Source organism: Mus pahari, chromosome 18 (assembly GCF_900095145.1).
Source record: "Mus pahari chromosome 18, PAHARI_EIJ_v1.1, whole genome shotgun sequence".
Lineage (NCBI taxonomy): Eukaryota > Metazoa > Chordata > Mammalia > Rodentia > Muridae > Mus > Mus pahari.
This window is the reverse complement of record NC_034607.1, coordinates 1906987-1918814: the sequence shown is the minus strand read 5'-3', so window position 1 is coordinate 1918814 and position 11828 is coordinate 1906987. Positions and strand designations below refer to the sequence as shown.

The 11828-nt window shown below is 44.2% G+C and overlaps 1 protein-coding gene and 1 pseudogene across 1 annotated transcript in view; both read left to right on the top strand.

The window, feature by feature from the left end:
- The first annotated feature begins 7406 nt into the window (after positions 1-7406).
- On the top strand, positions 7407-7855 carry LOC110335990 (annotated as a pseudogene).
- A 2752-nt stretch (positions 7856-10607) lies between these two features.
- The window catches only part of LOC110336104 (H-2 class I histocompatibility antigen, D-B alpha chain-like), a 3153-nt gene continuing 1932 nt past the window's right edge, over positions 10608-11828 (top strand). The window contains 5 exon segments of the mRNA XM_029531314.1: positions 10608-10710; positions 10906-11156; positions 11158-11185; positions 11476-11530; positions 11532-11751. Of these exon segments, the coding sequence (XP_029387174.1) occupies positions 10623-10710; positions 10906-11156; positions 11158-11185; positions 11476-11530; positions 11532-11751 (642 nt within the window). The 5' untranslated portion in view covers positions 10608-10622.

Genomic DNA, 11828 nt, shown 5'->3' with positions numbered 1-11828 from the left:
TGCTTAAATCTTGAACATTCTGAGGTGCTTTGCATAAGAATGGCCCTTGTAGGCTCATATATTTGAAGACAGTGACCAGAGAATGGGGCACTTTGAAAGGATTAGAAGAATTGGGGGTGTGGCTTTGATACAGGAAGTATTTCACAGGGAACTGTCTTTGAGGTTTCAAAAGCCCAGTCTTGGTCTGTCTGCTGCCTATAGGTCAGGATGAGCTCTCAGCTCCTGCTGCAGTCCCATGCCTGCCTGCCTGCCATGCTCCCCACCATGATGAGAATGGACTAAGCTGCTGAAATTGTAAGCAAGCCCCAATTAAAGGCTTTCTATTTCAGAACTGCCTTGGTCATAGTGGTCCTGCACAGCAACAGAACAGTGTCTAAGTCTCTGTCATCTATGTTCCCATCCATCCAGCAGTCACCTCACCTAGAAGCAAGATGGACCCTAATGCTCATTAAGACCAGATCCAAGGCACCATCCCTGTCCCTCTGCTGATGTCACTCTCCAGCTCAGCTCTGACTGCTCAGAGCAGACCAGCTTTGTGGTAAACCTAAAACCACCCACATTCCAGAACCAGCAGTTCTCAGACACTCAACACCAACAGCTAAGTCTTCACCAGACACAAATGGGACAAATTACCACTGTCATCCACACCCACTTTTTCTTCCATTCTTGCTCAGAGGCAGCCTTTTTGTATATGACTCTCCATATGCAGTAAATCTTGCTCCTGAGGTCCATGGGGGTGTGATTTTTGAGGCATCCATGGTTCTCTGATTGCCATGCAAAATCCAAAAACTAACATTGGAGCCATGGTTTGGTAGGCTGTCCTTGGACCTGTGTGCCCTTTCGAGGACCAAGTTACATGGGAACCTATCCCTTATCTCCATTCCACCCACAGCAGACCCACCTTCTGGCCCTCCATCCATCACCAGTACCTGGAGAGTGGTCCCTCTCAGTTGGCCCCAGTGCTTCCCTGAGTCTTGGAACTCTAGGAGGTGGAGGTACCTATTCCTGCTCTGGGCCTTTTCCCTTGATTTGGGTTTTGGTTTGAGCTATATATTTTCTGCTACCTGCTGTCTCTCTTTGTTTTCCCTGAGCCTGTACATTGTGAGTTTCCTGGCCTCTCACCCACCAAGTGGAATGTGGATGGTTCTAGTATTACCAACAAGGCTGGAGTGTTCTGAGGATTCAGAACAGAGCTGGAGAGTGACATCGTAGAGCTATAGAAATTCCNTCTACTGGAATTTGGTTTTACAACCCTCTCTCTCTACCTCCAATAAATCAGGTTTTATTAAAACATCTTGGCNGCAGTACAAGTGAATGGGCAAAAATTTGGTGCAATTGATTTCCCACTTTTCCCAAACCATANCAACTGCCACTGCCCAGATGAGTGATGGCCAAATATTTTTTTTTTTCGAGGCAGGGTTTCTCTGTATAGCCCTGGCTGTCCTGGAACTCACTTTGTAGACCAGGCTGGCGTCGAACTCAGAAATCCTCCTGCCTCTGACTCCCGAGTGCTGGGATTAAAGGCATATGCCACCACGCCCGGCATGCCCAAATATCTTATGTCTAAACTTTCTCTGCTCTGTAAAAAAAAAAAACTTTCTCTGCTCTGTATTTTCTCTATTTTCCACTCCTAAAAATATTTTATCTCTACGAGTTCTCCGTTCGCTGCTCTCAAAAATCTCTTTAAGACTATGGTGTAAACTATGTGCGAGTTTCTAAATTCATTGGGTATAGTTTAAAACTGATAAAGTATGTAACAAAACTTGGCCTTAAACTTAAAACTAAAGGGTTATAATTAAAATTCATAACAGGTCATCTTAATTTGCTGCAATGTGGTATATTCGATTCAACTCTACGTGCAGTTATATGTAACTGGGTTTCAACTTTTCTATTGCCAAAAACCTAGGAAAGACATAAATGGCCAAAATGGGGAGCCCCGAGAGTCAGTGTTTGGGCAGGATGTTGCTTCTCTCCTTCCAGGTGAATAAACACATCCAACTAAGGAATCTGGAGAAACTGGGCAAATGAAACGTCTGCAGAAAAAGATGGTTCATCAAGAGAAAATGTCCCAAGAAGTGGAGTCAACTGGCCAAGTGGTATTGCCCTCTTCCATCTTGTCTCTTCTGCCCTCTACAGACAGAAGTGGCAAATTGTCTTTATGTGGTCTCAATTNAACATTAAAGCTGAATTTTGGGGCTAGAGGGTGGATCTCTCCTTCTATAAACCTACACGATTGTTATAGGAAATTCCAAAATCTCTGTCTCAGAAGAACCACTTGGTATGGGACAGAGAAAAAAAGGGGGGGGGATATTCTATTGCCACCAATCTCATAATCTTTCGATTTTCATTTACTTTTCTTAAATATAGGTATTACCACAAGTTCTATGAAAACATTGTGGATATAGAAACTCTCTGTCATCATACCAGTAGTCATGCAGGGTAGGAACTGATTCTAGTAATGACCTTCATCTTGCTTCCTGTGTGTGTTCTCAGATTTCAGTCTAAAGCAAGTAACTAGAAACAAAGTTGTTATACCTCGAATGTACTAAAGAGATCGTGGTTCTCAGACTTTCTGAGATGTGCTGGCTAAGGCATTTAAAATGTTTAGGTTTTCTAGCAAACAGTGGACACCTTTGGGTTGACTGCTATGTTCCACGTAGACNGGATTGCCATGAAGCTGGCAAACACCACCTAAAGATCAGCTTCAGACTATAAACTCCTCAGGACATTCCAATTCCTGAGTTCATAGGAAACTGACATGAACATTTTATAGAANTTTGAACTCAAAAATACTGANTCCTAAGACTGCCAAATACAACCAAGCTGGACANTGTGGGAAGTTTGGCAGAAATAGCGTCATTATTGAAAACAGTTTTATTGTGTTACACTTAAAATTTTTATTTTTTAAATAGACAAGAAAAGGAGGATATAAGAACAATACAGGAATTATAGGAAACGGGTAAATTATTCAATCTGTTCTTATATACAATTTTATATATTGAGATAAAATTATTGCATATTGTTACAAAATTATATTAACTTACTTTGGTTCATATCTTTGTTTATTGAAATAAAATAAAGGTTGNATTTCATTACACTGGTATAGATCTTTGTATATTGATACAGATTAAGGTTATATTTCCTTACATTGGTATAGGTCTTTGTGTATTGATACAAAATTAAGGTTATATCTGTACACATGGGCATAGAATTTTGTATACTGATAGAAAANTAAGGGTATATTTGCATACATTGGTATAGATCCTTGTATATTAATAGAAATTGACATTCATTTGACTACATTAGTATAGATCTTTGCATATTGATTAAAATTAAGATTATAGTTGATTATATATTGATACAAAGTAAGGTTATATTTTGGTTACAACATACTATGTATCAACNCCAGGGTACTAAGATACTATGTAATTCTTTTTTTTTTAAATATTTATTTATTTATTATATGTAAGTACACTGTACCTGTCTTCAGACACTCCAGAAGAGGGCATCAGATCTTGTTAGGGATGGTTATGAGCCACCATGTGGTTGCTGGGACTTGAACTCCAGACCTTCAGAAGAGCAGTCGGGTGCTCTTACCCACTGAGCCATCTCACCAGCCCACTATGTAATTCTTAACCCTGCAATGGGAAGGTTCAGTCCTTTGAAAGCTACTGTTACAAACTGTTTAAGAAAATTAAAAAAAAAAAAATGTAAGTTAATAGTCAGTTAATTAAACTGTTTGGTTTTGTTAAGTACTAGTCTTCAAAAACCTCAACATATACAGAATATGACATTTAAAGATGTTTTATTAATTCAACTTTTTTACAATGAGATGTGTCAGCTCCTGGCAGTATCCCCATACTACTTCAAGGAAGATGCTGAGCACTGAAGAACCTCCTTATGGAGTTTGCTTCAAATGTGGCAAGCTGACACTGGGCAAGAAACTGCCCTTGCTTCAACTGCAGTCAGAACACTGTCCAAACTGGACAAAGAAAGAACAGGAAGTCAAATACTGAACTCTGCCAGGACCAGGTAGAGAAGAAGTCTCTCATGATACTTGCTTCATAGAACAATCCGTCAGATCTTCTCGGCTAGTAGCCTGAAGATATGGATGCCCCAAACTTCCAGAAGAACCCTGGTGACTGTCCAGGCAGCCAGCAGTCTCTGTCTTTTCTGTAGTTTTAGAAGCTGCTTGTTCTGCACTTTCTATTTTGATAACATTTATTCTTCTCAGGTCTCTGATGGGGTTGAAGACTAGATAGTTATACTCTCACAGTTAAACCTAAATTGTGTGGGATATAAGAAGATGTTTTAAGGTTTAAAAAGAGGTTTTTAGGCTGATAACTTTAAGTTATAATAGAAAGTGATTTGAGTATAGATCATTGAACTCACCAAGCTTGGATAGATTTATTTCTCCAAGTTTGACTAATACAAGAGGACTGTACATTGTGAATGTAATTTTTAGCAGATGGTAGGATATAGTTTATTGATGTTAGAGAAATAGTTATTATTCAGACAAAAGGGGGGAAAGGTTGCAGGATATTTGATCACATTGTGTAGCCCAAGATTCTGGACTTGGAACAGGAAAATCCTGTTTCTGCTTGTGGAGTTGCACAGCCCTAACAAAATGCCTTTAAGCCGAGAGCTTTCTGTTAATTGTAAACAGGTTGTTGTGATGTGGCTCAGCCCTTACACACAGCTTTTTTCCCATGAGCTTTCTGTAAACAATGTTAATTAAACTCAACTATAGGTCAAGAGGCACAGCATGCAACCAGGGGTGAACATAGGAAAACACAGGAAGTAGAAAGGAGGGAGATTGAGTTGGAGGGAACTGAACAGTGTGGAGAAGGAGGAGGAGGAGGAGGAGGAGGAGGACGAGGACGAGGAGGAGGAGGAGGAGGAGGAGGAGGAGAAGGAGCCTTCTGAGACCTTGGTGGAGTACAAAAGTCTTTTACTTTTTTAATTTAATTAATTTATTTATTTATACAAAAGTCTTTTTTGTACCTCCTTGAGCAAGCAGGTTTTCACCACAACATATCGATCCTTCGTCTTCACTCGTAGAATTGAACTACTGGGATTTTTGTTTTTAAAAACAACATACCATGAACACAGATGTTTTAAGATATCAACCATATGGCTCGCCTTCATCTTGGCTGATGACATCATCAAAATCTATGTTGCCATATGACTGACAGTCATCTTTACTAAGGTTAAAGTGTACATGATATGTGAGTTAACTAACATCATCACTTGACCACATGTCACAAAACAATAACTCTAAAACCTCTTTGTCCTAATGAGTTTTCTGTATATCATTGTATCTCTTTATAGACAATATAAGTAGCAACAAGCCTCAAGTATTTCTGATCAGCATAAATTTTTGTATGAAGATAAAAACTTAAGGGTATAGTTGTTATAACATACTAAATATGTGATTCTACTTAGGTTTAGAATGTAGTATATGTGATGATAAAATTTGAAGGTTATTTGTGTCTAGTTGGATTAGCAGAAGCTGATATAAGATGTATGTCTATCCTCCTATGTCTTTGCTAACTGCTCAGTACCAAGCTGTTATAAAATGTAGATAAGTACAACACATGTTTGATGAATAAGGAATGCATTTTACTCTAAAATCTTATGAGCATGTGAGCATTGTATGCATTCATGTCTCTGTGATTGTGTCAGATCCCTGGAACTATTGTTACAGACCATTGTGTGCTGTAGTGCGGTTGCTGGGATTTGAACCTGGGTCCGCTGGAAGAGCATCTGGTGCTCTTCACTTCTGAGCCATCTCTCCAGCAAGTAGATTTGATAAATAAGATATACTGATGAATAAGTTCTATATTTCTTTTTAAGATTTATTTATTATTATATCTAAGTACACTGTAGCTGTCTTCAGACGCACCAGAAGAGGGCATTTATGGATGGTTGTGAGCCACCATGTGGTTGCTGGGATTTGAACTCTGGACCTTCGGAAGAGCAGTCGGTGCTCTTAACCACTGAGCCATCTCTCCAGCCCAAGTTCTATATTTCTAAGGCCTACCCAGCTTCACAGTGATGTTTGTTTAGCTTTGTTGTCCTTGCTCACCTTGCTAAGATTTAGCTATTTAGAGAAACTGAGTCATACAAAAACTGTGGTGTTGTACAGTGGTAAACTATAAAAGATACCAGTCTCCTATGGACTAAAGTTTAAGGCATTTATGCTTAATTTAGATGATAAAGGATCTTCAACTCAACTTACTAAGGCTCAAACTTAACAGAGATAAAGTGACAAAATCTTAATCTTAAGTAAGCTACTGACTTACTGTAAATGTTGAAGACAATTAACACAGGTAAGTTAAGAACAGGAACAAGGTTTATTTAGCCTCCTGTGTGTTTCCAAAGTTAAGCCTAAAACAAGTTACTAGAAACAAGGAAAGTTTGTTCAGTATAGACGTCCTTAGCAGTTAACAGTCCTCAAAACTTTTCAGAGATCTGCTGAATATGGCATTTAAAATGTTTGATGGGAAAAGCTTCCTATGACAGACAGAGACCCCCAGTTACTCGAGGTGACCCCAGGTCTTCACAGATGATGATGGGGTAGAGAAGAATTCCATCTTGATTTTGCTTAATGTGACAAAGCCAGACCTACTGGGCAAAAATCTGCCTTTCATCTAGTCTGTCACGAGGCCCCTGTAGAAACTGTGGACAACTGGGGAGTTGATGGTCTTGCTTTGCTTAGACAAGGCAGGCTGATCCCCTAGGGTCCTCCACTGGACAGCCTTTGGACCATCTGGATGGGGCAGGGAAGACTGATACAACCCTGGGTCCTTTGTCCCCAATTAAATCCAGACTACCACAGTGGAACCTTCAGTGGTTGTCTAGGTAACAGATACGTCTGTCAGTTTAATAGATTTGGAAGCTGCTTGGTCTGTGCTTCCTGCTTACTCAGGAGAAATCCATCCTCCCCAGGTCCCTGCTGGTGTGGACTAGGGAGAGCTTTGTCAGGTTAACAGCAGCAACAGCGCAGGCTTCAGGGGCTTCCCAGTTCTCTTCATGTGTCAAAGTCGTGGACGCTCTCCTAGAGTTGCTACTAGGGCTGGACACTGAGCACATTGTGACCAGGTTCTAAGAAGAGAAAAATTCACACAACAGATTTCAATGTACCGTTTTACTATTTCTTTATGTAAAGGAAGTTGTTCTGCAATGACTGCTCTCAGTAACCAACCACCTGTGTCTTATGGTGAATAATTGGATGGAAAAAACTGTAGGGTGTATGAAAGTTCTAAAGATATGAAAGGTTAAGTAAGTTGCAATGATCTTAACAGTGTGCTGAGATCTGTGAATCTGACTTATAAAGGCCAAAAAAAGTGTTTTAAATGAAGTTTATAAAGGTCTAAGGAGCCTCTTTCCTTTCTGTAACCGCCATGCCATCCAGACTGAGGAAGACCTGGAAATTCCAGGGCCACCTGAGCCATGGCCATGGTTGCATCCGGAAAACACTGTGAGCACCTAGGAGGCCAAAGGAACGCTGGAGGCATGCATCACCTCAGGATGAACTTCCACCAAAGTCATCCAGGTTACTCAGGGAAAGTTGGTGTGAGGCATTACCACCTGAAGAGGAACCAGAGCTTCTGCCCAACTGTCAGCCTGGATAAACTGTGGACTTTGGTCAGCGAGCAGGCTCGGGTCAGTGCAACATAAAAACAAGCCTGGAGCTGCTCCCATCACTGATGTTGTGTGATCAGGCTGCCACAAGGTTCTGGAGACGGGAAAGCTCTCCAAGCAGCCTGTCATCCTGAGGGCCACATTCTTCAGGAGAAGAGCTGAAGAGAAGATTATGGGTGTTGGAGGTGCCTGTGTTCTGGTGCTTTAAAAGCCACTCCAGTGGTTAATTAAATATTAACATTTTCAAAAATAAAAATAAAGATCTAGGATCTAAGATTAAAGGTGTATAAATGCAATTTGTACAGGTATAAGAAAGTGATTTAAGGGCTGGAGAGATGGCTCAGTGGTTAAGAGTACTAACTGCTCTTCTGGATGTCCTGAGTTCAAACCCCAGCAACCACATGGTGGCTCACAACCATCTGTAATGAGATCTGATGCCCTCTATGGTATGTCTGAAGACAGCTACAGTATACTTATATATAATAAATAAATAAATCTTTAAAAAAAAGAAAGTGATTTAAGGTGTATATAAAAATGAAAGATGCTTCAGATTGCTTCCCTCTCTGTGGTATTGTTATATTAAGACCTAAAAGTTCAGAGTTTTAACATTGATCAGTGAGGTTCTGATCAGCTATTGATCTAGCTATGTTAAAACATGATTGCTATTATCACAGCCACAAGGTAAAGATTATGAGTTTCCTATGGTTGTCTTCTAAGTATAGACTTAAAAGTGCTTCTCACTGAGCTAAAAACATCTGTCCAATCTGTATGCACCCTGTGTTCTGGATAGAGGAAGGAAGGTTCATCCTATCACCTCCAAACCCATTTTCAGAGTGCCCAAGCTTTTACTATGACTCAAAGCCATGACTCTGCTGCCTTTTCTACAATGGGAAGTTCAGTACAGATTACACAGTGGTATGTTTACATGTCTAAAATTTATCTCATGTTGTAAACTTAAAAAATTCTTTTAAGCTTCAAAGAATCTACTTGAATCAACCTCTCACGGGTCAAATGGACTCCAGATAAGGACTGTCAATCAACAGCCTGCTTGATCTCCTTTGTATTCAGCTTAATACTAAAGGTGGGGTTATCCTCTCCCTTTCTCTGGTCATGGGATGCCCCACCACTAACTAGTAAGCCCAAGTGTTTAAAACGTTCACCTATGAAAAAAATTACTCTAGCTTCCTTAACATTACNTTCTGACCCTTATATATACAGATAGGCTTCAGTAAAATGCTAGCTCCAGGTGTTTCCTCAAACNCTGCATGCCAGACAGCTTCAAAGCACCTGCCCCATGATGGTTCAACTGAAAGATGCATCTGCATTCCCCAGCAGCAGATGGTCTGCAGAGTCTGGACAGTGAGGGAACAGCATGCTTTTTTTCAACCTAGATAGCATCCAGGTTTCTTGGGTCTACAAAGATGTTGATACCCCCCAAACAACAAGGAGCAGCCTAAAGAGCCAAGTCACCCTATTTCTGATTCACCAGTCATCCCTTCCTATTTTCTCACCATATATAATAAATAAGAGGAAGGGATGTCTGTCAACCAACACCCACCCACATTCCAGAACCAGCCTGCTTTTAGCCTCTTAGTGCTAGAAGCTACATCATCACCAGCCACCAAATGTGACACATTTTTTCTCTGGTCACAAGTAGTGTACTGTTATCCAGCTCAGGTCTCCACAGCTGCCTCTTTTTCTCTTCCATCCTCACTACCCACCCCCAATAAATCTCTCACATGAACTCTGCTGTGCTGTGTGACCTTTGCAAAACCCTTTGGCTCTCTGATCCACGCAAGAACTCTAACAAGCCCCCCAGGGTCAGCCCTGAAGGTTTCCCCAGCTGGGCAGGTGTCTNTTGGAGCAGGACCTGAAGCTGCATGAAGTCTGAGCAAGAAGGGAAATTGTCAATGTCCAAAGAGTAGAAGAGCACTTCTCATTCCTTTTAAATTCTATGTCTGTCTGTCTGTACATCTATCAACTACCTACCTACCTACCTCTCCTCAGTCTCTCCAAAATCAGATTACCCTGTTCTAAGGTAAGAAACTGTCCTTATTTCTCTCCATTTCCTCCCTTGCCCTGACTTTATCAGTCCCTCCCGAGGTTATATCAATATTGTCCAACACAGGCCAGGGAGAGACAGGTCCTCAGGGCTGAGGGGCAGGAATGGAGTTGGAACCCACTGTGCTCCCATTCCTTGCATTCCAACTGTTTTTCCATGGCTCCTTCATCCACAGGGCAGGTCCCTGGCTCAGCTGGGGGGGGGGGTAGGAACTCACACACATCCTCCTCCCTCATCTCTCACTGAGTGACCCTGCACCAGGAGGCTGTGCTGTTTGCATTTTGTCAACTCCACACCAACTGAGACATAGATAAGGAGAGGATCCCGAATTGAGAAATTCTTCCATCCAGGATGCTTGTATAAGGCATTTTAAAAATTATTATTAATGATCAATAAGAAAGGGCTCAGCCCACTGGAAGTAGTCTTGACTGGTGGTCATGGATTGTATAAGAAAGGCTGAGCAAGCCATGAGGAACAAGGGTTAGCACTGGTCTTCATGGTCTCTGGTTCAGTTCCTACTTAGAATCCTCTCTCAAGGTCCTGCCCTGAATCTCTTCAATGATAGACTGAGATGTGGGAGTGTAAACTGAAAGGAACCCTTTCTTCCTCAGGTTGCTTTTGGTCATGGGGTGTTATCACAGCAATGGAAACCCTCACTGAGACACAGGGGCACAAGGGCCTCACTCTGCTCCCTGCAGACACCACCCTCTCCTGCAGCTCAGCTCCTGCCCCTCCCTTGCCCTGGAGCAGCACCACTTTATAGCTCCTGGGGATCTGATGTCCTCTCTGACCTCCTGAGGTAGCAGGAATTATCTGGCAGGTCTCATCTCCATTGGGTGGCACAATTCCTGGGAAACCAACCAGCACCTCCGCAGGCGCTGGTTATAAAGTCCACCCAGCCTGAGGGCCTCAGATGCCCTGTATTCCAGACGGAGCATTGGAGTTGCAAAAGCTGCTCCTGCTGTGGGCGACCGCCCTGTCCCCGACCCAGAACCGCGCAGGTGAGTGCGGGGTCGGGAGGGAAAAGGCCTCTGCGCGGAGTGGTGGGGGAACACCGGGAAAGCTTCGTCCCCGCGTTGCCTACTTGACCCTTCGCCCCTTCTCTACACGGGGTCCGAGCCCTGCTCCCCTCCCGACCGGCGCACCCGCCTGGGGTCCCAGGAGTAGCTCGGGGTCTCACCGCGCGCCGCCCCCAGGCTCACACTCGCTGCGGTATCTCTCCACCGCCATTTCCCGGCCGGGCCTCTGGGAGCCCCGGTTCATCTCTGTCGGCTACGTGGACGACACGCAGTTCGTGCGCTTCGACAGCGACGCGGAGAATCCGAGGATGGAGCCGCGGGCGCAGTGGATGGAGCAGGAGGGGCCGGAGTATTGGAAGCGGGAGACACAGAGAGCCGAGGGCAATGAACAGTGGTTCCGAGGGAGCCGAGGAACGCTCTGCGCACGCTCTGCGCTACTACGACCAGAGCGCGGGCGGTGAGTGACCCAGGGTCGGAGGTCACGACCCCTCCACGTCGCGACGCCGAGGCGGAAGAGGTCCTAGGTTTCAAGTCCGAGGTTTGGGAGCAGAGCCTACCCAGGACTGCTTTCCCTTTCAGCTCGGAGGAGTCCGCGGGTGGGCGGGGCCTGGCGGGTGGGCGGGGCCTGGCGGGTGGGCGGAGCCGGGGATGGAGGGAAAGCAGCGCAGTTGCCATGGGGACGATGACGACGCTTTGACGAGGGGGGGGGCGGGGCCGGCGGCCGTGGCTGACCGCTGTGTCCCGCAGGCTCTCACACACTTCAGCGGTTTTCTGGCTGGGACTGTGGGTTGGACGGGCGCCTCCTCCGGGTACGTGAAGTTCGCCTACGAGGGCCGCGATTACATCGCCCTGAACGAAGACCTGAAAACGTGGACGCCGGCTGACCTGGCAGCACTGATCACCCAACGCAAGTGGGAGCAGGCTGGTGCTGCAGAGCTAAGCAGGGCCTACCTGGAGGACGAGTGCATGGAGTGGCTCCACAGATACCTGGAGCGCGGGAAGGAGACACTGCTGCTCAAAGGTGTAGGGGCCACGGGCAGCTCCTCCCTCTGCCCTCGGGCTGGGGCTCAGTCCTGGGGAAGAAGAAACCCTCAGCTGGG